The sequence below is a fragment of the Lacerta agilis genome, chromosome 5 (assembly GCF_009819535.1).
Source record: "Lacerta agilis isolate rLacAgi1 chromosome 5, rLacAgi1.pri, whole genome shotgun sequence".
Taxonomy (NCBI): Eukaryota; Metazoa; Chordata; class Lepidosauria; order Squamata; family Lacertidae; genus Lacerta; species Lacerta agilis.
The window spans coordinates 72,520,767-72,544,859 of record NC_046316.1 but is presented as its reverse complement, the minus strand read 5'-3'; the positions used below and the strand labels follow the sequence as shown (position 1 = coordinate 72,544,859).

Genomic DNA, 24,093 nt, shown 5'->3' with positions numbered 1-24,093 from the left:
AATGTCCTCATTTGGCCTGTCCAATATGGATAGGATGCGGGTGGTGCTGTGGTCTAAACCACCAAGCCTCTTAGGCTTGCCGACTAGAAGGTCAGTGGTTTGAATCCGCGCGATGGGGTGAGCTCCCATTGCTCTGCCCAGTTCCTGCCAACCTAGCAGTTTAAAAGCATGCCAGTGCAAGTAAATAAATAGGTACTCCTGTGGTGGGAAGGTAAACAGTGTTTCTGTGTGCTTTGGCACTCGTCACAGTCCTCTCTGCGCCAGTAGCAGTTTAGTCATGCTGGCCCCATGACCCGGAAAGCTTCTGTGGACAAACGCAAGCTCCCTCATCCTGAAGCGAGATGAGCGCCACACCTCATAGTTGCCTTTGACTGGACTTAACCATCCAGGGGTCCTTTACCTTTACCAATATGGATAATAGGGATAGTTGCACTGTAATGTCTATTGGTTCATGTAATAATTTAGCATTTCAGCATGCACTGCCCTCACAAATTGTACCCTGTACAATTTTTTTAAAAGTACCTTTATAGCCTGCTTTTTTCCACCATAGAACTTGGTTATGAGTAGTTAATGAAAAGATTTAGCCAACTCCAGCAATATATGAACTGGTTCAGTAGTAGTAACCTATACAGTATTGCCAGTTCAACTACACAGAGATATTTTCCAATCCTGAGTGCCTTAACCAGAGAAGCTGGGGACAGAGCACAATGTCTTTGTAACATCAATCATGTGATGCCATTCAATCTACATCAAACCTGCTCAGGTTTGAAAACTCAACGTAGAGTTCTTCATTGCAATCCTGTACTGGTCTGCACAGAAGCAAGCCCCACTGAATTCAATGGGACTTACTCCGTGGTAAATATGCATAAATTGCAGTCTTGGCAAAATTAGCCTGTGTCATCTGTAGCTCTAAAATGGCATAGATTATTCAATCAATTCTAAAAAGCCACACTTACCTTTCTTGAACTTATGTACCGGAAGCTTCTTAAGCTGATCTTTTTGAAGCCGATTCCTTCTTGCTCTGTGTCTGTCCTGGACAAATTTTGTGATCTTGAAAGAGACAGAAATAGAAGACAGAAACTTTTAAGAGTAATACACGACACAATTCAAGTCTCCTTTCATTCTGAGAACAGTTGTTCAAAAGAAGAAAGACAAAATCAGCCACATAGAAACATGACTTAATAGTGGGAATGAAAAACCTATGTACACATCCTTATCCCGCACACCAACACCACCATAAGGTTATATTGCTTCATCTTCTCTGAAGTCGTTGTAGTGGCCACTACTCAAGGCTACTATGAGCAAGACCAAAGCAGCTCTAGTATAGCTAGTGGACAAGTGACAAGCTCTAAAGAAGTCTACCTAGGGTCACACTTCCCAGTCTCCCTCCTACCATCAGGCGACCAAAGCAATCTCTGGACCAAACTCAGGCTTGAAACCTGACTGGTGTAGATCTACACAATTACTATAATTTGAGAGTTGTGGGGTTGTACAGCAACCATCTGCTCAAGCACCTTGCCTAGTGAATGGTTCTTACCCACTAGCCAAGCTGTTACAATCTTTTATGCCCAGGGATGACTTTTTCCAGGAGTGTTTGCACTCCTACCTCCTTTATTGCAGATGGGACTGACCCACCCCCCTCAAAGCAAAGCATTTATTTCTTGAACCAAGCTGGTCAGCTCTTACCTACACAATGTCATGTAGGAAAGATTGGACTTTGCCCATATTATCAGGCCTCAACAAAATAATCCATCAGAACCAGATGCTCTCTGGATACATCACAGACTGAACTGTCTGAATAGTGGCTTCCAGGCTGCAGCTGCTGTGAGCAATTCCACCCTTGAAGTACATGTCATATGAGTCCTCCTTCACATCTTCTGCTGGGTCAAAATGCTGGTGTTGTGTAGTGGTTACAATGTCAAACTAAGATCTGAGAGACTAGGGTTCAAATCTCCACTAGGCTATCTGGGTGACGTTGGGCCACTCACTCTCAGCCTAACTTACATCACAAGGTTGTTGTGGGGATTAAAAGGGGGGGGGAGAAACCATGTACAACACCTTGAGCTACCTAGATAAAATGGTGTGATAGAAATGCATTTTTTTAAAAAAAAAACAGGATGGACCTAAAGCCACTCAGAATACTCAGCTGGACAGCACTATGAAGATGAAATGGCAATAGAGAAATAATGACCCTTCACCATCATCACTGCCACAGAGCAGGTTCAATAAACAGCTCTCACCTGTGTTCCATCCGATTCATTGCAAGTTTGTATTCAAGCCATCTCCCCATCTGCTTTATAGCCTTTAGCTATGGTTGCAGGAAAATAGAGCCACCATGCTATGGCCAGATGCTACAAGTGATTCTGTCTCTCCCATGTGCTTAGAGTTGCTATGCGCTGAGTTTTTAAGTGGCTACGTATACTGAAAATGAGAATGTGCACCCATCCTTTGTGGAAAGATGCCAAAGAGGAGGCTGAGAAACTGCCCTTCTCTGCTATATCTCATGCTCTGGGCTCAGCTGTGGCCATGGAACAAGGTTATGAGATGGAGCCTGCATAATCTTAATGAAAGTTAAACCCTGGGTTTATCATCTTTGGGTATCACCTCCTCTTGCTTTGCCTCTTTTCTACAATTCAGACTGATACGTACATTAGAGAAACTAGACATAGTACATAGCTGTGTATTCCGCAGAAAAATTCTCCAGAGGTTTGCAATTCCGTATCTTCCTGTAATTGGACATACAGTAAGCTTATCAAAGGCAGCATCCCCAGGGATACAATTGTTTTTTAATAACATGTGATGCTTCTTCCATTGGGAGTTTGAATTCCATTGTATATGACCAGTTGTCTCCTAGCAGCACTGTTCTATGGCGTTACCCTTTGAGGTCAGCATTGTTTCTGGTTGTTGTTCTTTAATGTATGATAGAACTGAAAGTGTAATTTCTAAGGTAAAAAAAAACCTTTGTCCATTCCAATTCAGATGGCCAGCTATGCTTCAAGAAATCCCCAGAAAGTTGAGGATTGTGTTTATCACTTACATCCAGTACACTCCCACCACTGGTTTGGGAAGTGGTGTACACATGACGTTAGCCACAATCCAAATCTATCCTGTTGTTTCTTATTAAATACTGCATTTTGATGTGTGTTTTTCCCAAACCAGCTTTGATCTGAATTGAGAAAAAGAATGACCTAGCTGAATTTTAAGCAAGTAAATGAATACACAGCCTACTTTTCCCCTTCTATAGATGAAATAAATCTGAAAAAGTAACTATGACATTGTAAAATCAAAAAAAGAAGATCCTTTGTATAAGCAGATGTTTTCCCCCACTGAAATGAACAAGAACCCATGCATGGGCTACATATATATGTGAGCATCTGCACTCACATAATTTTCTTAACTGGGGATATGTTGTTTAGGCTATTTAAAAACCTATTTGTTTCTAGCATTTCACTGTTATTCTGTCATTAATTTCTAAGCTACCTCAGCAAGGCTAAAAAGGCAAGGATCTTTTACATTGCTTTTAAAATAAAGGCATAACTCATGAGCATCTAACAAGAGCTGCAAGCACTTTAGGGACCACATGCAGTTTCTTTGGTAATTCCCTTTTGATGAAGGACAATTAGGAGAGTTGTAAAGGTTCCTTCTTCTTTTTTTCAAAATTACATACAAGGAAGACACTGAACCTGCAAGGAATCAATCTAATTAAAGCTGCTGTGTCTTCAACGTAACAGCAGTACTCAGAAAAAAATCACTGGGTATAGCCTAAAACATGGTATCTCGGTCTTCAAGGAATTTTATATATAAAAAAGTTAGGTCTAAAAAGAGTAAAAGAGTTTTGTCTCTGGAGCATCTGCTGCAATCTCATCCATGAAACTTGCAAACCAAGCATAGCATCAAAGTAACATGCTTGTGTCAACTGTGATGCAGAAAACTATCAATTTCACCTGTAGCATAAAATATACAACTCCAACTGGCCTTATGGAGGGATTGCCTCAGCAGTCAGATCTGCTTTGTCTCTTTTCTGTCCTCCCTCAGCAGTGATGTCTACAGATGGGAAGGTAGGTGTAGTATGGGGGGAAATTCCTCGTGGGCCAAAGTGCACCCACTGATGGGTGATGACAGGCCCATGTGCTGGAGGCTCTCCGTTTCTGCTCTACAGGATCAACTGCAATAACAGTCCCAAAATTCTAGAAGCTCACATGTCCTTGTTGTTCTGGGTTTCTAATTCTTTAAAATTTTAATTTACCTATGTATGAACTTCCTCCAACCTACAGAGTCCCCCAAATAAATCATTACTTTATTCTGGAGCAGCACTGTTTCACATCCAAACTGATAAGCACTGAGTGGTAGGAGTGACAGCTTTGAATTTTGAGAATGGCACCATTTAAACTTTCAGTAAGAAGGAAAGAAGGACGTGCACTTTTGATTTCTTGTGGGCAGCAAAGCAGATGCATACAGAGATCCTCCCGACCCACACCAGCTTCCCTTTTCATATTGACAGATGCAGAACTTCATGTTTACAGCCCGTTGCATACATATGAATACCCATTCCCACAGAATCTCTCATTGAACTGGTGTATACATGTCGGGGATCTCCATTGGCTGACAGCTTCAAAGCCATTTTTAGATATTTCTTAGTGTATGTCTTAAGAGCTTTAGTGTGCACAACACCACAAAGTCTTGATTTCATTTAAAAAAAGAAGCACCCTATCGTAGGCTAAACTAATCCCAGCAATACAACAGCAGTATGTTTATATCACTTGTGGAAGGGGAGCAGGAGAGAAGGTTATACTCACCATAAAAATAACAATAAGGATGAGACAGATTCCCACAATAATTAGAAATGGTATTAGGTAGTACTCCAAAGGAAGGCTGAACTCTGGGATTAACAGAATATGGCCTCTGTTAAAGGAGGGAAAAGGAGGAGGATTGATTATGGAATTCATATTAAGGTAGCTGAATATAAATCACCATTGCATATGTCCTATATCCACATTCATCCCCTGACAAAAAAGGTTGTGCCACATTTTACTGAAATATTTAAATCTGAATCACACTTTATTGATTTAAAAATCCATATAAAGTTTGAAAAATCACTAGATAATAACAGTTACAGGTAGGTAGCCGTGTTGGTCTGCCATAGTAAAATAATAATAATAATAATTCAGCAGCACCTAAGGTGCTACTGGAAGAAAATTTTAGATAATAACAGTTCAGAAACAACTAAAATAAAAGTAAATCTTTGCATACCCTTTCTCATAGGTGAATTCTTTAAGAGACTTAGCTGATGTTTCACCAATAAAGACAGATGGAATGTCAATCTTCTTTAAAACTTCAACTGTTTAAAGAGAGAGAACAGAAAGGGAGAAAAGATGAGCAACAATATACAGTTTATGAGTGCTGTATACTACTATATATGGGTTTAATACTAGTGACAATTGGTGAATATAAGCAAATCACTGTGCAAATGCACCTTTAATACACTGGTACCTCGGGTTACATATGCTTCAGGTTACATACTCCACTAACTCAGAAATAACGCTTCAGGTTAAGAACTTTGCTTCAGGTTAAGAACAGAAATTGTGCTCTGGCGGCGCGGCGGGAGGCCCCATTAGCTAAAGTGGTGCTTCAGGTTAAGAACAGTTTCAGGTTAAGAATGGACCTCTGGAACGAATTAAGTACATAACCAGAGGTACCACTGTAAAACAATTGTTCAGGTACTCTCTCTCTCTCTCTCTCTGTGTGTGTGTGTGTAAACAAAATAGAAAATTCTTTCCAGTAGCACCTTAGAGACCAACTGAGTTTGTTCTTGGTATGAGCTTTCGTGTGCATGCACACTTCTTCAGATGTGTGTGTGTGTGTGTGTGCTGTGAAAAATCCAATTCCTTCAAAAGTATTTTACATGGACACAGTAACATGTAAACGTTCCTTAGCCTACATGACCACATAAGAATGCATGTCCCCTCTATTCTCTGGAATATCCTAGCGATAGCCTACATACAACTATGCCTTGCAGTGGGTAATGAACACCCAGGTGCAATTGCTTCTGAATGGACAGCCACAATCAGAAAGAACTTTCTGGTGGTGTGCAAGTAGGTACAGTAATTTGTGACCTCAATCAAAAGTGACTCCAAGTGTGATGGGAGATGCAGCAGGGAGGGGGCACAACAAACATGTCTCTCATGTTTCCTACTCCTCACCACCTCTGTTACATGTGAAATAGTGTGCTTTCATATCTTGCAAAAAGCTCTAATGTAATGTGCAAATACAAGTCTGCTGCTCACAACTGCTTTTCTTGTTCCTGTGCAGCCATTTTCCAATCACTTACAAAACCACATTTTAGGAATGCAAGATTTGATGATGTGATACACCAAAAGCTGAGTTACAATCTAAGACAGAGTATCTTGTTTGTCCCTTGCTTCAATACTTTCAAATACCAACACAGTTGGGAGTGGTCCTAGTAAGTTTTGGAGGAAGGTGTCCAATGATACTCAACTCTTAATTCTCTGTAACATCCAAACTGGAAATGGCTGCCCAATACTAGACTGGTGTCTGGATGCAGTGGTAGGCTGAATGAGTCTGAATCCTGGCAAGACGGAGGTTTTGTGGGCAAGTGGTTCCCAGGTTTCTAAGATCTGCTCATTTTATTATGTCCGTTACAGGCTATGCTATTATGCCCTCTAGTGGTATTGCTAGTTGACTTATACCAGCTGTATGTACCTGCTCTGCAAGCTCATGGGCTTATAAGAGCAAAAGTATTGATCACTGCATAATGAAAGAGCATTAAATCTCCATTTATAGCAGCATGTCAGGGTGTGAGAGGTTCTAGCATTTGACAGAACCCCAGTTACAAGGACTATTGTTGGAAATGTGGGTGTTCTTCATGACCTTCACTAAAGCAAAACAGAACTAACATTCCAGGCCTAAAAGTTTTAGCAGCATTTTTATTATGCATCTGCTGGAACACTTTGGCTATGCAAAATGCTTGGTATTTGGCTTTGACAAGTTACTGTCTCTGAACTGGCCTTCTTACTGCAGAAGCTGGATTCCACACTTTACACATTTGTAGTATACAACCATCAGTACTTTCAAGAAATTCGAGTCAATTAGTTCCCTCCACCCCCAGTTGAATTTTATTGCAATTTAAAAAAACACTCTGAGAACAAAAAAAAAAGTTTTAGAAACAGGAAAGGAGGAAAATAAGTTATGGAAAGTGGCCCTCAGGAGAGCACAGCACTATAAAGAGTATTGCAACAAAAATAGCACATATTTTTGATATCTATCTATCTATCTATCTTTGGCATTTATATACCACCCAGTCTATTATGCCCTCTAGTCATACTGTTTTATCTTGATAGCCTTTACTGATTTCAGTCCTTTTTAAGGAGGAGGACTAAACGTCTGACAGGCTTACAATGCTCAAAACATTAGCAGGCCTGAAAATGTTACTTCCAACTGGCTGAGTTGGAAGTAAATGAATTTTCATTTGAATTGTATGCATTCTGAAGCTTCTGTTTTTGATTGTTGCAAAGAGTGGGAGAATGTCATCAAGCAAGATACCTGTACTTACTGTCTTGAGATCCCATGCTAATGAGGTCATCGGAATCAACATTGTGAACTATGGCTGCCTTATAGCCAGCTCTTTGTGCGTTCAGAACCTGTGAGCCAAACAAAATGCCTGTCAACAAAAAAAAAAAAAACTGCACAGAACTGAGACAATAACTCAGAACATTTTGTGCATAAGAACATTAGCAAATATTAAAGATATTAGCAAGTCCCCTTTCATTCATGCAGTATTCAAATTGCTACGCAAAATACATCCATATATCCACCTTCCCTTCTCCCACTATATCATCACCACAAGCTTGTTAAATAGGTAAGTTGGGCTGAAAGATAGTAACAGGCTCAAGATCACCCAGTGAGTTTCATGAGTAAGTAGGGAATCTGAACTCTGGTCTCAGTCCAGCCTTCTAATCACACCACCACACTGGAAGTATACTGTCCTTTGTGCACTACTGTTTAACGCCGTTAATGTACACTATTCAATACCCTGCATTTCCAACTGAAGTTGACTAAGTATATAATTTAGACATCAATTTGTTTAACTCTGTAGAATACTTCCAGGAACTTTGTGAGGTATGTTACACTATCAACAGAATTTGATGTCCTACTTTTATACTACTGCACTAAAAATAGCTAACAGTGATCCTAGTAACAGTCTGTTTCTGCATAATCATGCAAAAACGTTAGGCTTGATCACATTATTCTGTTAAGAGCTTTCCACTGGTGGAGGAAGGAAGGGGAAACTCCCTAATTTAATCACAGACATAACCAAAATAAAATAAGCTGGTTAAAACATAAGCGTAACCAAACTATGGCTTAGCACAATTCTGTGAAGGTTCCTGGAGTTACCACAGAATTCTTCCCACAGTTCACCTGCTGCTCCAAGCTAAGCTACAGTTTAATTTAGCGTGTCATCCATATCCAGGCTCATGGTTTGTCTCCTTCAGACAAACCATGAGTCCTGGCTCAGACAACATACTAAGTCAAAGCATGGCTTAGCCTACAGCAGTGTAGCAGGTCCAGGGGAAGTGCAAAATAGCTGTAATCTCCTCCTTGGAAGCTTGCACATTCATGCAAAACCGCACACTTTCAAACTGTAGATTATTTCCTCCTTTCATGTGCACAGTGATAAATGGGTTTAAAAAATCCCCCCAAGCCTCCTCAAAATCTAGTCCTAAATCTTCATCACATATGGTGATCTGAATTAGAACTATAAGGATTCAATGTAGCAGCATAGTAAAAAACAAAAAAAAACAAAAACTAATTGCAGTGTGTAATGCTCACTGTGCTAGAACAGAGCTCCCGGAAGGTAATGATGCTTTTAAATAATTTCTATTTTCCTTTCAGGGTTTTAAAATGCTCTCATAGCTCCATTGCATTATACTGCAGGTGCCAACTGATACCAAGGCTGACCCCAAATTCCATATCAAAACATGGCAGGCAATGCTGGTATGTTCAGTGAGGCTTGTGCCTCTAAGAGAGCAGAGGAATCTCTCTACACATGAAACCATCTCTCATCACATCCTGCAAAACAGGGGAAAATGTGTTCTGGATAAACCACCCTCTCTTACTCAGCAGTTATAGCAACATCTCTCACAAGGACAACACAGGTTAAATATATGCTGTACAGAGCTGTGGCTGCTTGTGCAAAACAAAAACAAAAAACCAGCTAGTGTGAGCCTAGGTTTATAGGCCAGCTAAGTCATGGGATGCTGAAGGTGCCCATTAAATACCAGTGTGTGTGTGTGGGAGAGAGAGAGAGAGAGAGAGAGAGAGAGAGAGAGAGAGAGAGAATAAGGGTATGGCCCTGTTTCCACCCCCAACAGTTTATTCTTATGGTAAGCATTTGAGCCAGAAAGATGCATCATGAGGTTAGTACACTAACCTAATTTATACAGCAGGAGTGGGAAACCTTTTCCAGCCACAGAACTACGTTAACTTGCAGGCAACCTTCTGGAGGGTATCACTTACCAGTAGTGGACAGGACCAGAGGCCAAAGTGGGCAATTTGTATACCGCAGTGCAAAAAGGCAGAGGTTTCTACACTCCATCTCTACCACCTTCACCATCACCTCTCTCCATTCAGGCAAACAAGATATATTTTCCACAGTTGAAGGTCAATTCAAGGCAGCCAAGGAGCAGAACATGTGAGGGGTGTGGTCAGGGAAGTACAACCTGGGGAGACTCTAAGAGCCCCCGACCTTGGGGTTCTCTACCTCTGCTATACCACAAATAAAGTATTAAGGTTCAGGGCTGGCAGCCTGCCCAAACCAAGAAGCCTTTAGCATCAGAAAGCACAGTGAAGGAAGCTTTCAGCAGTTTTCTGTGAGCCCTAAACAGCACTCCAAGGCTCCTGTTTCAATCTAGCTAGAGCAGAAACAGAAGCAGTCTTGGTAGGGGCTGGGGATAAGATTGGAACACTTTGTTGCAAGTCCTCACAAGTAAATGTTGTTGTTGTTTAATCATGTCTGACTCTTCGTGACCCCATGGACCAGAGTACACCAGGCACTCCTGTCTTCAACTGCCTCCAGCAGTTTGGTCAGACTCATGTTGGTAGCTTCGAGAACACTGTCCAACCATCTCGTCCTCTGTCATTCCCTTCTCCTTGTGCCCTCTATCTTTCCTAACATCAGGGTCTTTTCCATGGAGTCTTCTCTTCTCATGAGGTGGCCAAAGTACTGGAGCCTCAGCTTCAGGATCTGTCCTTCCAGTAAGCACACAGGGCTGATTTCCTTCAGAATGGATAGGTTTGATCTTTTTGCAGTCCATAGGACTCTCAAGAGTCTCCTCCAGCACCAAGTAAATACATAAACAAAAAACTGAATTGCTTAGATTTTGATGTCTAAACAACCATTTGATCTACCAGGCAGACATTCATGGATATTCATAACCTGCTGATCTACAAAAGAGGAAACACACACAAAAGGAGCCAGCAAAATATGCCAACAACTCACAAGTTCACTTATTGTTTATTCAACTGAACTCCCCCAAAAAATTCTGAATATTTCCTCTCAATAGATTGAAAGAGCTCTAAAAACAAAACTTTGTGGAAATGTGTTGCCTTAAAAAACAAAAACAAATCATGCGGGTTTTCCATCCAGGAATCAAGAATTGATTGCAGTTGTTTTCAGTCTATTGTTTCAGTTATTAGACACACAACTTCAGCAGACTTTGTCCATGCCCAAGTTCTGTGTCATTCCCAATTGCCTGCTACTTATTCTATTAGTGGATAATTTACAACCTGCCTGGGGCTCAGTAGGCATTTCTCAAGCACAAATAACCCAACTCTCCTGGCAACTGTGCTCTGCAAAGTCAATAGCATTTCTTTAGGCGTGGGCTGTCTAACTGGATCCATCAGTAGAATCTGTCCTACATTGGCGCCTCGTCTGTTACAGTAGGTTAACCATACTGCACTTTTTACCACCAGGTCACAGCAATTATCTCCCCTAAAGGAAACTGGCATTTACATTCCTACAGCTCTTGTTGCTACAGGCATCCAAATCCTTTGGGAGATGCATAGGTTATACTTCTGGATGCTGCACAGAGAAAGCTGTCATCTGTTCCCACGGCTTGCTTTTCCATTGCAGCAAGAGATCAAATGAACGAGCTACAGGCAGTTCTCATTACTGCATTCAGCTGTGAAGTTTTGAGGCAAGATCTGTTCTATGCTGATGTCACAGGATCAGAAAGCACACAAGATATGCTTCATACTTTTTCTGATTTGGGTACCACAGAAGATTTTAAGTTGAGCTAATTGTAGGATAAACTGTTACAGGAATATATTATTCATTTTGTACAACACAGAATATTTTAACACAGCTATACAGAACACACAGGGTTAGATCAACCCTCCATCCAAGACAGGCTCCTTTCCATTGGATGATGGGAACCGTTGGATGCAACTCACTGGCCCCATTTGGGCAAGCAATCATACCTCAGCATAGTAAAGCTGAGATATTGGCAGAAATGGAACTTTTACAGGTGCCACATAGTACCTGCACTGCATCTATAAAAACTCAATCATTTAGTGGCAGCACTGACACTTTGGAACTCCCTGCCTATTGACCTTCACTCTATTATTTTCAGTGCCTGCTAAAGTCATTCTTATGTAGATGTGTCTACCCATATGTTTAGAAAGTTTGTATGAGTTTTGATTTGTTTTAGTCTATTCTATTGTGGTTTTAACTTTCTGTATGCTTTAAATTATGGTTGTAAATTTTGTAGTGGTCATTTTATTGTTGTAAACCACTTTGATGCTTTTTCTACAATCAAGTGGTATATAAATTTAATGAAATAAATAAATAAATATGAACATGCCTCATGTAGCTTGCTGAGAAGGAGCTGGCACATTGGGACATCTCCATTAACTACAGCTTCCCTTTAAGTCTGAAATAGGCATCAATGGGGAATGGTTTCCAAAAAAGCTAGAATATGAAGCCAACTTTAAAGCATGGCTTAATATTCCGGATAGTTTAGAAGCCATTAACCATCAATAACCAGTTTTGGTGCAGCAGGAAACTACTGTTAACTAACACTTCCTGGCTCATGAGAACGGAAGAACAAATCTACTGTGTGAGTGTGCAAGGCTCGTTCAAACGTAGCCGCTATTTAGTCAGTACTTTCGAAATAAATCAACAAGTTTTTTTGCCCAAGTAACTGGAACAGTACAGACAATGATAATAGAAGAGAAAAAATGTGCAGTGAGTCTATATGGGTTTTTTTGCAACTAAGTTTACAGTGATACCCCGGGTTACATAAGTGATCTGTTCCGGGCTGCGGTACGTAACGCGGGCGGGCGTATCACGAACGCACGAGAAAAAACAAAAAACCTTGAAGAAGCGCGATTTGAGCGCTTCTGTGCATGCGTGAGGTGTGCAAAACACTTCTGCGCATCCGGGGGTCGCGGGCACTCCGGAAACACTTCCGGTTTGCAGGCGTTCGCAACTTGAACGTCCACAACACGGGGGGTACGTAACCCGGGGTTCCACTGTATTTATACACATTGATTCTGTTTTAGGGAGATGTGCATGCACACCTTGGAGAACCACAGAAAGTTTTGTGTGCTATGGTGTATGTAGTAGTACTATAATCCCAGAACACCTAGGTAATTTACCCAGGATTTTAAGCACTGAAAATGAAAAGGCAGTGGTAGGCCACAAGTTAGCCACTCCTGCTCAAGCCCAACATTTCAAGCTTTGATTTGACAATGCTGTTTTGCTTTCCTGCTCTCACTTTCAGAGGTGACATTAGCAATGCAACATTATAGTATTCCGTTCCATCTAACAAAAGCAACCCTAAGGCTGTCAAAGCTCCTGCTGTAAAAATGCATGCCATTCCTTCATCTACTTGTGAAAATTTATTCCAAGATTGTTCCAGCTTCAAAGTGGCTTGGCTCTTATAACAAAAATAAAAGGAGTATGGGAATCAGAAACCTATTGAATAATGAATAGCATGCCATAGTGTTAATGGCATTCAGCCCCAGAAGGGAAAGGATAATACTACACAAAACTAAAAGAGGGGGGGGGGAGTTACCCTTTCCTGCGAGACATTTCTCTGCTGTCATTAAAGTAAGTTTTTTGTAAATTAGGATCAGCCTTCTCCTAATACACTTCATCTGTTGGAATTATAGCCACCAGTGTAGTGTACCTAATACAGTACACAGTGTTTATTTCAGTTTAGATTATTTCTAGAATACTGAGATGCTTTAGTTTTCCATCTTGCAACTGCAAGGATGGGCAGATGATAAAAAGGCAAAGTCTAGGAACACGAGAAGAGCTCTGCTGTATCGGACCAAAGGTCCACCCACTCTCAGCATCCGGTTCTCACCGTGGCCAACCAGATGCTAATGGAAGCACACAAGCAGGACCAGAGTGCAAGAGCACTCTAAGCATGAGTGCTCCCCAGCAACTGGTATTCAGAGGTATACAGTTGTACCTCGGGTTACATCTGCTTCGGGTTACGTACTCTGGTAACCCAGAAGTGTTTTTTGCTGTGCGCTCGTTCTGCACATGCACAAAGCACGATATCGCTGTTCAGGTTACGTACTTTTCGGGTTACGAAGGCACCCCGGAACCAATTAAGTACATAACCCGAGGTACCACTGTACTGCCTTAAACTGCATTCAATGTGAACTAAGCAACAAAGTTTCATTCCATGTATCTTAAAGTGGAATCTTAAAAAAAGAAAAGTTTGTGTTGAAATATCGTTTGCAATACATTAGCATAGCTCATTGATAGATAAAATGTAGCACTATTTTACCTTTTATCCTAAACAGTGTTGTATACTGCCACACAATGGGATGCCCTTCAAGTGTTTCTGAATTTTAATCTCCATCATTCCTTACCATTGGCCATGCTGGCTGGAGCTGAGGGGAGTTGGGAAACCAGTATATGGAGGGTGCCTCGTTGGCTACAATAACATCCCTACAATGGCAGCATAACATCAGGTGACTTGGTTTTTAATCAGTGTATGCCAACAGTAAGTCATTTAACTGGACTGCTAGGGGCACTCCACTCAAATATGGTACTCTCGTATTATTTTTTCCATTTGGGCGCACACAATTTTTCATTAGGTTCTTTTTGTCAACTTTGTTCACAAAATAATAATAATAATGTAGTATTTCCACCCACACTCCTAATACTACAGATGAGGTGAAAGGTATGCAATATTCAACAAAAATATATTATATATTATATAAGAACCTATCCAGATCAGACAGGCATGAGGAAACCGTTGTTTCCTGCTACATCAGGGCTGGGGGATCTCTTTCAGTCCAAGGGCCACACTGCCTCATGAACCACGTCAAGGGGTCACATGCTAGTGGTGGGTGGAACCAGAACAACCAGTATAACTCTTTCCTATGTACAGTAGGCTACACTCCATGAAGTATGCCCTCATAAATGTGCTTCCAGGGAAGTCATATGATCCTACCCTCTAATACAAGTCACCCCCCCCCCCCAAGAAAAACCCTCCAGCACTGTTCCTTCTTTACAGAACAGAAATGTGGGGTGCACAACAGCAACACCGATAACACTGATTTTGCTGAGGGTAAGTATCTTCATGCAATCTTTTTTATGACACAAGCCACTTTGAGGTATTATTACAATCAAGTGGTATATAAATCTTGTGAAATTAAGAAAAATAGAGGCGATCAAAGTAAAGCACAAAATATTACACTTTAAATGACATTCAGAACATTAATCAATGATGCAGAAAATGACTAAAAGAATATTTGTGTAGAACCCAAGCAACTACCACAAATGGTGAAAACTGGTAACACGTTCCTAAAGAAATGTGTGTGTATACACCAGATCTGCATGGCTCTTTTTAAAGGAACAAACTTAAAGATTATTCTGAATCCTCAAAAACACTGTTCAGAATGCTTACATATGAGAAATTACTTACCTTTATATCAAAGTTGCAATCAAGTCTTCTGATTAATACAATGAATTCATGAGACGTGTTGTCCTTCAGAGGTGGAGGAGTTATGGGTTCACATGCATTCTCGGGTTTTGAATTTATTAGAAAACCCTGAAAAGCAAATCAATCAGTTCTCAGTCACAAAATGACTGCATAAGAAGAAGCTACCTGCCTCATATCATTGAACTCCAATGCAAGTTGTGAAAATTCTTAACACTGCAGCTAGTGAAAATAATTTTGACCAGATTGATACATGTAGCAGTGGTAGAACAGACTACTATTTTAAGATGCTGGTGACAGGATCACATTTTCTCAATGCCCCTGTATTATTTTAAAGACAATTCCTTTAACTAGAAAACTAGTATGGAGGGAACAACATATTATATGTTGGTTTTGTATCCACAAGTAGTTGGATTTTTTCCGGTGAGCATTAAGAAACTATATTAGGGTGTGTTTTAGAACCTTTATTTGCTATTCTCCATATTCCTTTGATTAGAAGACAGGATCAGCACCCATGTCTACACATTTGGTTTCAAATTTAAAGTAGGAAGTGAGCTGGGGAAGAAGTTAGCAGCCAGCAGCAGTTCTGTTTAGCTGACTGCTGTCTTTGGGAGCTCATGGCCAGGACTTGTAAACAGGAGTGCTGTCTCACGGTGTACGTACGACCAAGATACACTGGTGGTGAGGGAGCTACTGCACCTGTGCCAGAGAAAGTGCAAAACTATACCTGCAACACCTCTGCCAGAGAAAGTGCAAAACTATACCTGCAGCAAGTGCAGAATGGTTGCCTTGCTGGAAGGTACAGCAACTTAAGGTCCACCTCTCCACACTTGGAGCTATCGAACAAGATGAGGAATTTCTTGCTAGAGCAGAGAGGACTGTCCTGGAACAGTGATGAGGGGCGAGGATGCCCCTAGAGAGGGAGAAGATCGCCCAGTGTAGGAGACAAACTCCTGGAGGAATTTGACACACAGAAGCAGGACTGTCAGGGGCCATGCTGTGTCATTGGAGCTGCAAAATCGATACCATGCCCTCACCTCGGATACCAATTCTGGGCCAGAAGAACAAGGACAGCAGTTGCAGACCTCAGAACACACTGAGGTATACAACTTTTTAATAATAAATAATAATAATAATGAGGAAATTGAGAGGTATAAGCTATTCAAAAGGAAATGACCAAACAGGGAGGGAGGAAGAGGAGATTGGCAACTGGCTGGTAGTTACTTAGATTTTCCAAGTTCAGGGTGGTGCAAATTGTTGTCCTCTCTCCATTTTATCCTCCTAAGAATGTTGTGAGGTAGGGAAAGGCTGAGGGACAGTGGCTGGCACAAGGTCACCCAGGGAGCTTCATAGCAAAGTGGAGATTTGAACCCTGGTCTCCCAGGTCACAGTCCAATCCTCTAACCCTCACATGACATCGACCCTCTCACGTATGCCTATTTTTAGAAAGTTCTCGCCACAATGATTAGGAACATGGTAGAAGTTTATCACTCTCTCTGACACCAGGAAACGAATAGTTTATAATTTAAATAAAGTAGTAAGAGGGAGGGGGCTTAAGTTCAGCAAAACCTAAAAATCATCAAAAGTCAAAGTATGGTATAACTTGTAATGACAACTTGTCAAATATGAAAGAGATATGTTTCCAGTACCACTTCACCTGGGCATTAATCCAACAAAGCACTTAAGTGTTTACTTTGTTTTAAACATGCACACTGTCTCATGAAAGCTAAAGCTAAAGTTTAAAGTTAAACATATGCTGAAGTGCTCTACTGGAGTGAAGCCTGCCAATTTCAGTGTTTTAAAAGCAGAACTCCACTAATGAAGCTTTCAGGTACTTTCATGGGCAGCATGATGGTAGGATTTTTATTGCAATCTGCATTTAAAACATGGCAGGTACTGGGTAGCATTCATTTCTATCACCTTGTTCAAGCAAGCCTTTCAAATCTGGAATAATTGCTGGATTTTTAAAGGAATCACTTTCAAGTGACTCCCCGCCCCAACAAAGGAAAGCCAGGAAATTAAATATTCAGAACACCCAAGGTCACTTAACAAGGATTAGCTATTTTGCCAAATGTAACCATACACAGAACGAAGCAGCTGGAATGAAAAAAAGAGCATGTCACAACTTTCTCTCCTCAACACAGGTTTAGGTGCAATCTTCTTTTATTAGCGATTTGGTGACAGTAGCTATTGTGAATCCGTATATTAGGAACAGCATTATGGTTTTAAGAATAAAAAGCAAGCAGTGCATTTAGCCTTGTTTGCACATTGTCTTCACCCAAGTTTCATTGTTCAGCAGTTCTGAAACCGTGTGACCAGAAAACTTTATGCACTCTAGTGCTAACATGGATCTCTTGCATGACTGTTAACATAGTCACTTAAACGAAGTGGAAGCTTTACCTAGAGGAGGCATCCCCATACTCGGCCGTCCAGCTGTTTTGAGACTACAATTCCCATCATCCCTGACCACTGGTCCTGTTAGGGATCCAAAAACAGCTGGAGGGTCGAGTTTGGGGGTGCCTGACCTAGAGCAAAGCAGATAGAGCCATCTCCTCTACCAATATGAACACCAACAGTGTGGAGGTTCCAAGTGTGCATCGGAGCACCCACTTCCACATGTCACTACTTCAGCAAGCAACTGTTTCCGAGGATATCCTAAAATCCCCATTTTATTTATCTACTGTGCTTTGTATCAAGTTTCGTATTCACTATAGGCTAACAGACAATGGATACCTACAACCATACTTCCCAAAAGGAGGAACATGTCTTCCAGGTGTATGACTATTTCATTATAGGGCAAGGAATTCCTATAATTTGAATACTTCTGTCCAGTCTGTTGTACATTCAGAAGCTCAGCTGCTCTCAATGAATTTAATATCAATATACATCTTACCATTCCCCGCTGCTCCCCAGTTTCCCACATTAGTAGCAGAATTTTCTGTGTTGCTTTCCTGAACTGCAAATCTGAATAAAGACTGGCACTAAAGCAAATGCTCTACTGATATATGAAAAAAATGAATAGCATCTGACTGTTGCATGGTATGTTGTTTTGAAATTAATATAAATATAATCTTCTCTTAATAGCAACATGGCAATTATCCCAATACCTCTATTTTTTCTTGCAATTCTTATTTCTTGCCTCAAAAAATAAAATGAAAACAAAATAAAATTACTGCAACTGTATTTCTATCACCTTCCCGACCATTAGGGCACATGATAAAAGCTTCTTTCAGATACGTCTGGATTTTAGATTTCTTCACCAAAACCCCTATATTTTGTTAGTTAACTTAACAAAAACCACTATTAGAAAATACACGTACAAGACTCTCAGTAACCAAGGTTTGAAAAACACTGCTAGCATTCAGCATTCATACCATCTATCATGTACTGATTTTAACCTTGAGACACTGAATGCTGCTGCTTGCTGCAATTACATTACCAGGCAAGGGAGGCAGACCTCAGTCAATATCCAGAGAAACCAAAACGCTCTTGGAATATGTTGCACTACAAACAGCAGTACAACATACTGCTGCTTCCTAGTTCCCTTACGTACTATTGCACATCAGAAACTGTGAAGGGCTAGATGGTGTGTGTGGTGTGTGTGTGTGTGTGTGTGGTGGTATCAAGTTAAAGATACTCATCAAATCCTGAAAGTATTTGCATTAAATTCAATAGTAAATCAGCTCTAGGTATTGCAGAGACATCTGAGGAGGATCAAAGTTGTGGGTAGTGTTTTCACAATCCTCAAACCACTCATTCTCAGAACAAACAATATTGTCTTTGAGGGGATGTACAAGTGAGTTCAATACTGCAACCTACTGCTAGCTGTTCTCTGCCCTAAGTCAAGAGTACCACAAATTCTGGAGAAGACAACATCAGCAGAGGAGACCCTATGGCCCACAGATGCTGCTGGACTACAGGCTCACCTTTCCAGGTGTACATACGGTTGTGCTCATGTCTATCAAGAACAACCTGATTCACGAGGATATATGACCAGAACATGTGTCACCACAGTTCTAAACAACAGTTGAAATAAACTCAAGTATGATTTTCCTTGGTGCTTTCATAATTCAAATTGCCAGGGTTTGGGTGGGAGGCTACTACAGCTCTTAAACCAAATTGTTCCAAGAACATTGTTTGCCAGCATTGTTAAAAAACTTTTTGCCAAGTTTTTGTATTTCGCAGAGGTCCTTGAGCATACACATTCATTAAGGCTGTAAATGTTTAGAATCAACTGAAAGAAACACAAAGGATGACTCACTGCCATTGTTGGACAAGGTCATATTATCCAAGAATGTCTAACTAAAGAAAGTGTTCAAAATGCAGAAGTGACTTATATTTGACTGAGAAAGAGTTTCTGCCCACCCCTCTTTTGGTGGCAACACTGCAGAGCAATTATTGGCAGTCACTGCCTACAGCAGAAACCTTGCAATCAAACTACAAGAGATACTGGGGTATTGCAACAATTGTACAATTGTTATGGGACAACCAAATAAGGTAAGAACTGCAAGCATGCATTAAAATATAGTATGGTTATTTATGCTAAAGTTTGTTTTAGACAAGGGACGTGGGTGGCGCTGTGGGCTAAACCAGAGCTTAGGGCTTGCTGATCAGAAGGTTGGCAGTTCAAATCCCCATGATGGGGTGAGCTCCCGTTGTTCGGTCCCTGCTCCTGCCAACCTAGCAGTTTGAAAGCCCACCAGGGCAAGTAGATAAATAGGTACTGCTCCAGTGGGAAGGTAAACAGCATTTCTGTGCGCTGCTCTGGTTCGCCAGAAGCGGGTTTGTCATGCTGGCCACATGACCTGGAAGCTGTACGTCAGCTCCCTCAGCCAGTAAAGCGAGATGAGCACTGCAACCCCAGAGTCGTCCGCAACTGGACCTAATGGTCAGGGGTCCCTTGTTTTAGACAAGATCAAACATGGCTGTTATTTTTATCAGTTTTAAAGCTAACTAACTGACAGCTTAGACCAACTTCATTTATAATAATATTTAATAATAATATAATATTTATTATTTGTACCCCGCCCATCTGGCTGGATTTCCCCAGCCACTCTGGGCGGCTTCCAACAGAAATCAAATACAAAAATATCAAACATTAAAAACTTCCCTAAAAAGGGCTGCCTTCAGGTTTTTTCTGAATGTCAGGTAGTTGTTTATTTCCCTGACCTGTGATGGGAGGGCGTTCCACAGGGCGGGCGCCACTACCGAGAAGGCCCTCTGCCTGGTTCCCTGTAGTTTTGCTTCTCGCAGTGAGGGAACCGACAGAAGGCCCTCGGCGCTGGATCTCAGTGTCCGGGCTGAATGATGGGGGTGGAGACGCTCCTTCAGGTATACAGGACCGAGGCCGTTTAGGGCTTTAAAGGTCAGCACCAACACTTTGAATTGTGCTCGGAAACGTACTGGGAGCCAATGCAGATCTCTCAGGACCGGTGTTATGTGGTCCCGGCGGCCACTCCCAGTCACCAGTCTAGCTGCCGCATTTTGGATTAATTGCAGTTTCCGGGTCACCTTCAAAGGTAGCCCCACATAGAGCGCATTGCAGTAGTCCAAGCGGGAGATAACCAGAGCATGCACCACCTTGGTGAGACAGTCCGCGGGCAGGTAGGGTCTCAGCCTGCGTACCAGGTGGAGCTGGTAGACAGCTGCCCTGGATACAGAATTAACCTGCGCTTCCATGGACAGCTGTGAGTCCAAAATGACTCCCAGGCTGCGCACCTGGTCCTTCAGGGGCACAGTTACCCCATTCAGGACCAGGGAATCCTCCACACCTGCCCTCCTCCTGTCCCCCCAAAACAGTACTTCTGTCTTGTCAGGATTCAACCTCAATCTGTTAGCCGCCATCCATCCTCCAACCGCCTCCAGGCACTCACACAGGACCTTCACGGCCTTCACTGGTTCTGATTTGAAAGAGAGGTAGAGCTGGGTATCATCTGCATACTGATGAACACCCAGCCCAAACCCCCTGATGATCTCTCCCAGCGTCTTCATATAGATATTAAAAAGCATGGGGGAGAGGACAGAACCCTGAGGCACCCCACAAGTGAGAGCCCAGGGGTCTGAACACTCATCCCCCACCACCACTTTCTGAACACGGCCCAGGAGGAAGGAGCGGAACCACTGTATAACAGTGCCTCCAGCTCCCAACCCCTCTAGCCGGTCTAGAAGGATGTTATGGTCGATGGTGTCAAAGGCCGCTGAGAGATCCAGCAGAACTAGGAAACAGCTCTCACCTTTGTCCCTAGCCCGCCGGAGATCATCGACCAGCGCGACCAAGGCGGTTTCAGTCCCATGGTGAGGCCTGAATCCCGATTGGAAGGGATCCAAATGGTCCGCTTCTTCCAGGCGTGCCTGGAGTTGTTCAGCAACCACCCGCTCAATCACCTTGCCCAAGAATGGTAGATTTGAGACTGGGCGATAGTTGGCCATATTGGCCGGGTCTAAAGATGTTTTTTTAAGAAGCGGTTTAATGACCGCCTCTTTCAGTGGGGCTGGGAAGGCTCCCTCACAGAGGGAAGCATTCACCACCCCACGCAGCCCATCGCCCAGCCCCTCCCGGCTAGCTTTTATAAGCCAGGATGGGCAAGGATCAAGGAGACAGTTTCACTCGTCCAAGCAGCCTGTCCACATCCTCGGAGGTAACAGACTGAAATTGATCCCACGCAACTGGACTAGACAGGACTCTGGCACTCTCCCGCCCTGGCCCTGCTCCCACGGTGGAGTCTATCTCTTTCCGAATCTGAGCGATTTTATCCGCAAAAAACTTTGCAAACGCATTGCAGGAGATCTTGGGGTCCCTACCAGGCTCCGATGACGAAGGTGGCTCCGATAGATTCCGAACCACCTGAAAGAGTCTCCTGCTGCTATTTTCCGCAGATGCAATAGAGGCGGTGAAGAAAGTCTTCTTTGCCGTCGCTATCGCCACTTGGTAGGCTCGACGTTGAGCTCTAACCTGTGTTCGGTCGGATTCAGAATGGGTTTTCTGCCACCGGCGCTCTAGCCGTCTCAACGATTGTTTCATCGCCCTCAGCTCCGGGGAAAACCACGGGGCTGTCCGGGCTCCATGCAACCGGAGAGGGCGCTTCGGAGCCAAACAGTCAATAGCCCTGGTTAGCTCCACATTCCAGCGGGCCACCAGGGAATCGGCTGAAAGGCCATCAACATGGGATAAAGTATCCCCTACCACTCTCTGGAAACCATTTGGATCCATTAAGTGGCGGGAATAGTTGTATATCAGAAGTATTATAAGCAAAAGCAGGAGCAATAAAAACATTTCCTAACAAGTCAATCTTGTGCAGATTTCCTCAGGATTCAATCCCACTGAGTTACTGTCAAGCAAGTGCGCACAGGACGATCGCAGGACAAGAAATAAAGCCTGTGAAGTTAATAGGAGGACACTTATTTTAGGTAGGTTTAGGGTTGGGTCTTTGATGAAAGGAAGACCTACTGTTTGCCACAGAAGGGAGGAAAAGTGGTTGCTCCAGAGGAAAGATCTAGAATCATTGGGTGAAAACTGCAGGGAAGCAGTTTTTTTGATTAAACATTAGAAGAAGCTTCCTAACTGTAAGTAATGTTTGGCAATGTGGCCTTGGAAAGTGGTGGAATTGCCTTTACTTTAGGTCAGAGATGCTACAGTGGTATCCTGCACTGCAGATCCAACATTGAGCAAGGGCTGACCTCCCACACTCCTTCCAACATTGTGATTTTAGAGAGCCAGATTTTAATTAGTATCATTCTAAAGCCAAGCCTTAGTTTAAATGTTCTGGGCTCAGTCTTTTACTTGACTGCTCTCTAATAACATCTTCACATAGAAGTCCAGTGGTTGTCATAAATGCTATTCTGCAGGTTTAACTAAGGGTTTATATCTCAAAGCTTTATTTCTCAACACCCTGTCCGTTAATTATATCAGCAGGGATTGTAAAAGTATTCTTGAAATTCTCCACACTAGAATGAAATTCTCCGCATTGTCTTCTGTTGCTCTAGGCAACACTGTTGGCAGAAAGTTTTTCTTTCCTTTTCTTACTGTTGGGACACAGTAGTGCTTACCACCTTTTCCAGCTGATTCTGGATTAAGACCGTCCTGCAGTTGTAAAATCCAGAGGCAATTGAGACTAAGCTACATATTAAGAACTCACAAAGCACCATGTTAAATTTTATTTATTTGCTCCTATTCTGTTACTTGCTGTTCCAAGCTGTTGTTTCTTACCTTCAAGCCTTCCGTCGGGAGTCTATAGCCAAACCTTGCTGGCAGGTCATCAAATGTTTGTGTTACATTTTCAAAATTAAACTAAAAGCAAAAAGAAAGTGAAGGATTATATTATGTACTAAACTGGAGAGGGGACCATATAAAACCATTGTCATGCTACTAAGAAATAAGATACCAATAACACAAATGATTCATTTCTCAAAGTACAGTTCAACTGTCTCAACAAAATCTTGTCATATGCCCCACATTGCGCCCAGGACCAACCCCTGAAGTTCCTTTCTTCACCTAATGACCTGCTTCAGTTTCAGTTTATAACATAGCTCAGCAATATTTTAATTCCCAAGGTTCTTCCCCCTTCAATCATTTTTGCAATGAGTTAAATGCTGAACAACTCTTTGGAAGTGTTCCAGTTCCTTAAATTTCACTCTAAAGTCTGCTATTACTGTAAAAAGAAAGCACAGTAAAAAGTAAAGAGTGGTTTGCAAAATGTATTAACATTAAAGTTTTTAATTCTAAACAGTCTTTGCTGGTTTTTCTACAACAGACTAACACGACGAGCCCCTGGAAATTGTTACAAAGCAAAATCAAGACTATGTCTTTAAAATGACAAAAGAGGCAAAGTGTGTTTTGAACTTGGTTTTTTAGGCAGTTAAAAAAAATTACACATTGTAAAATGCTTTCTTTACGGCAGTTCAGAGTCTACAACCATCAAATTGCAGAAAACCCCTAAAATTATGTAATCTGCATTCTTTTGCCTGAGCTCTTTTTACTGCTTCTGACCAAAGGGGGGGGGGGAGCCATTTTAAATACAATTAAGTAAAATAAAAGTTATTTTTTCAACATAGGAAGAAATTGTACTATTTGTGAAAATTGAACTAGAGCCAACTACATCTTTACACTGCAGTG

The 24,093-nt window shown here is 41.9% G+C and overlaps 1 protein-coding gene across 1 annotated transcript in view; it reads right to left on the bottom strand.

Annotated features, from left to right (window-relative positions):
* RNF13 (ring finger protein 13) overlaps nucleotides 1-24,093 on the bottom strand; it is a 54,227-nt gene that overhangs the window by 12,029 nt on the left and 18,105 nt on the right. Inside the window, 6 exon segments of the mRNA XM_033150430.1 lie at nucleotides 957-1,050; nucleotides 4,797-4,902; nucleotides 5,251-5,338; nucleotides 7,571-7,658; nucleotides 14,967-15,092; nucleotides 23,188-23,268. Coding sequence (XP_033006321.1) covers nucleotides 957-1,050; nucleotides 4,797-4,902; nucleotides 5,251-5,338; nucleotides 7,571-7,658; nucleotides 14,967-15,092; nucleotides 23,188-23,268 — 583 coding nt within the window.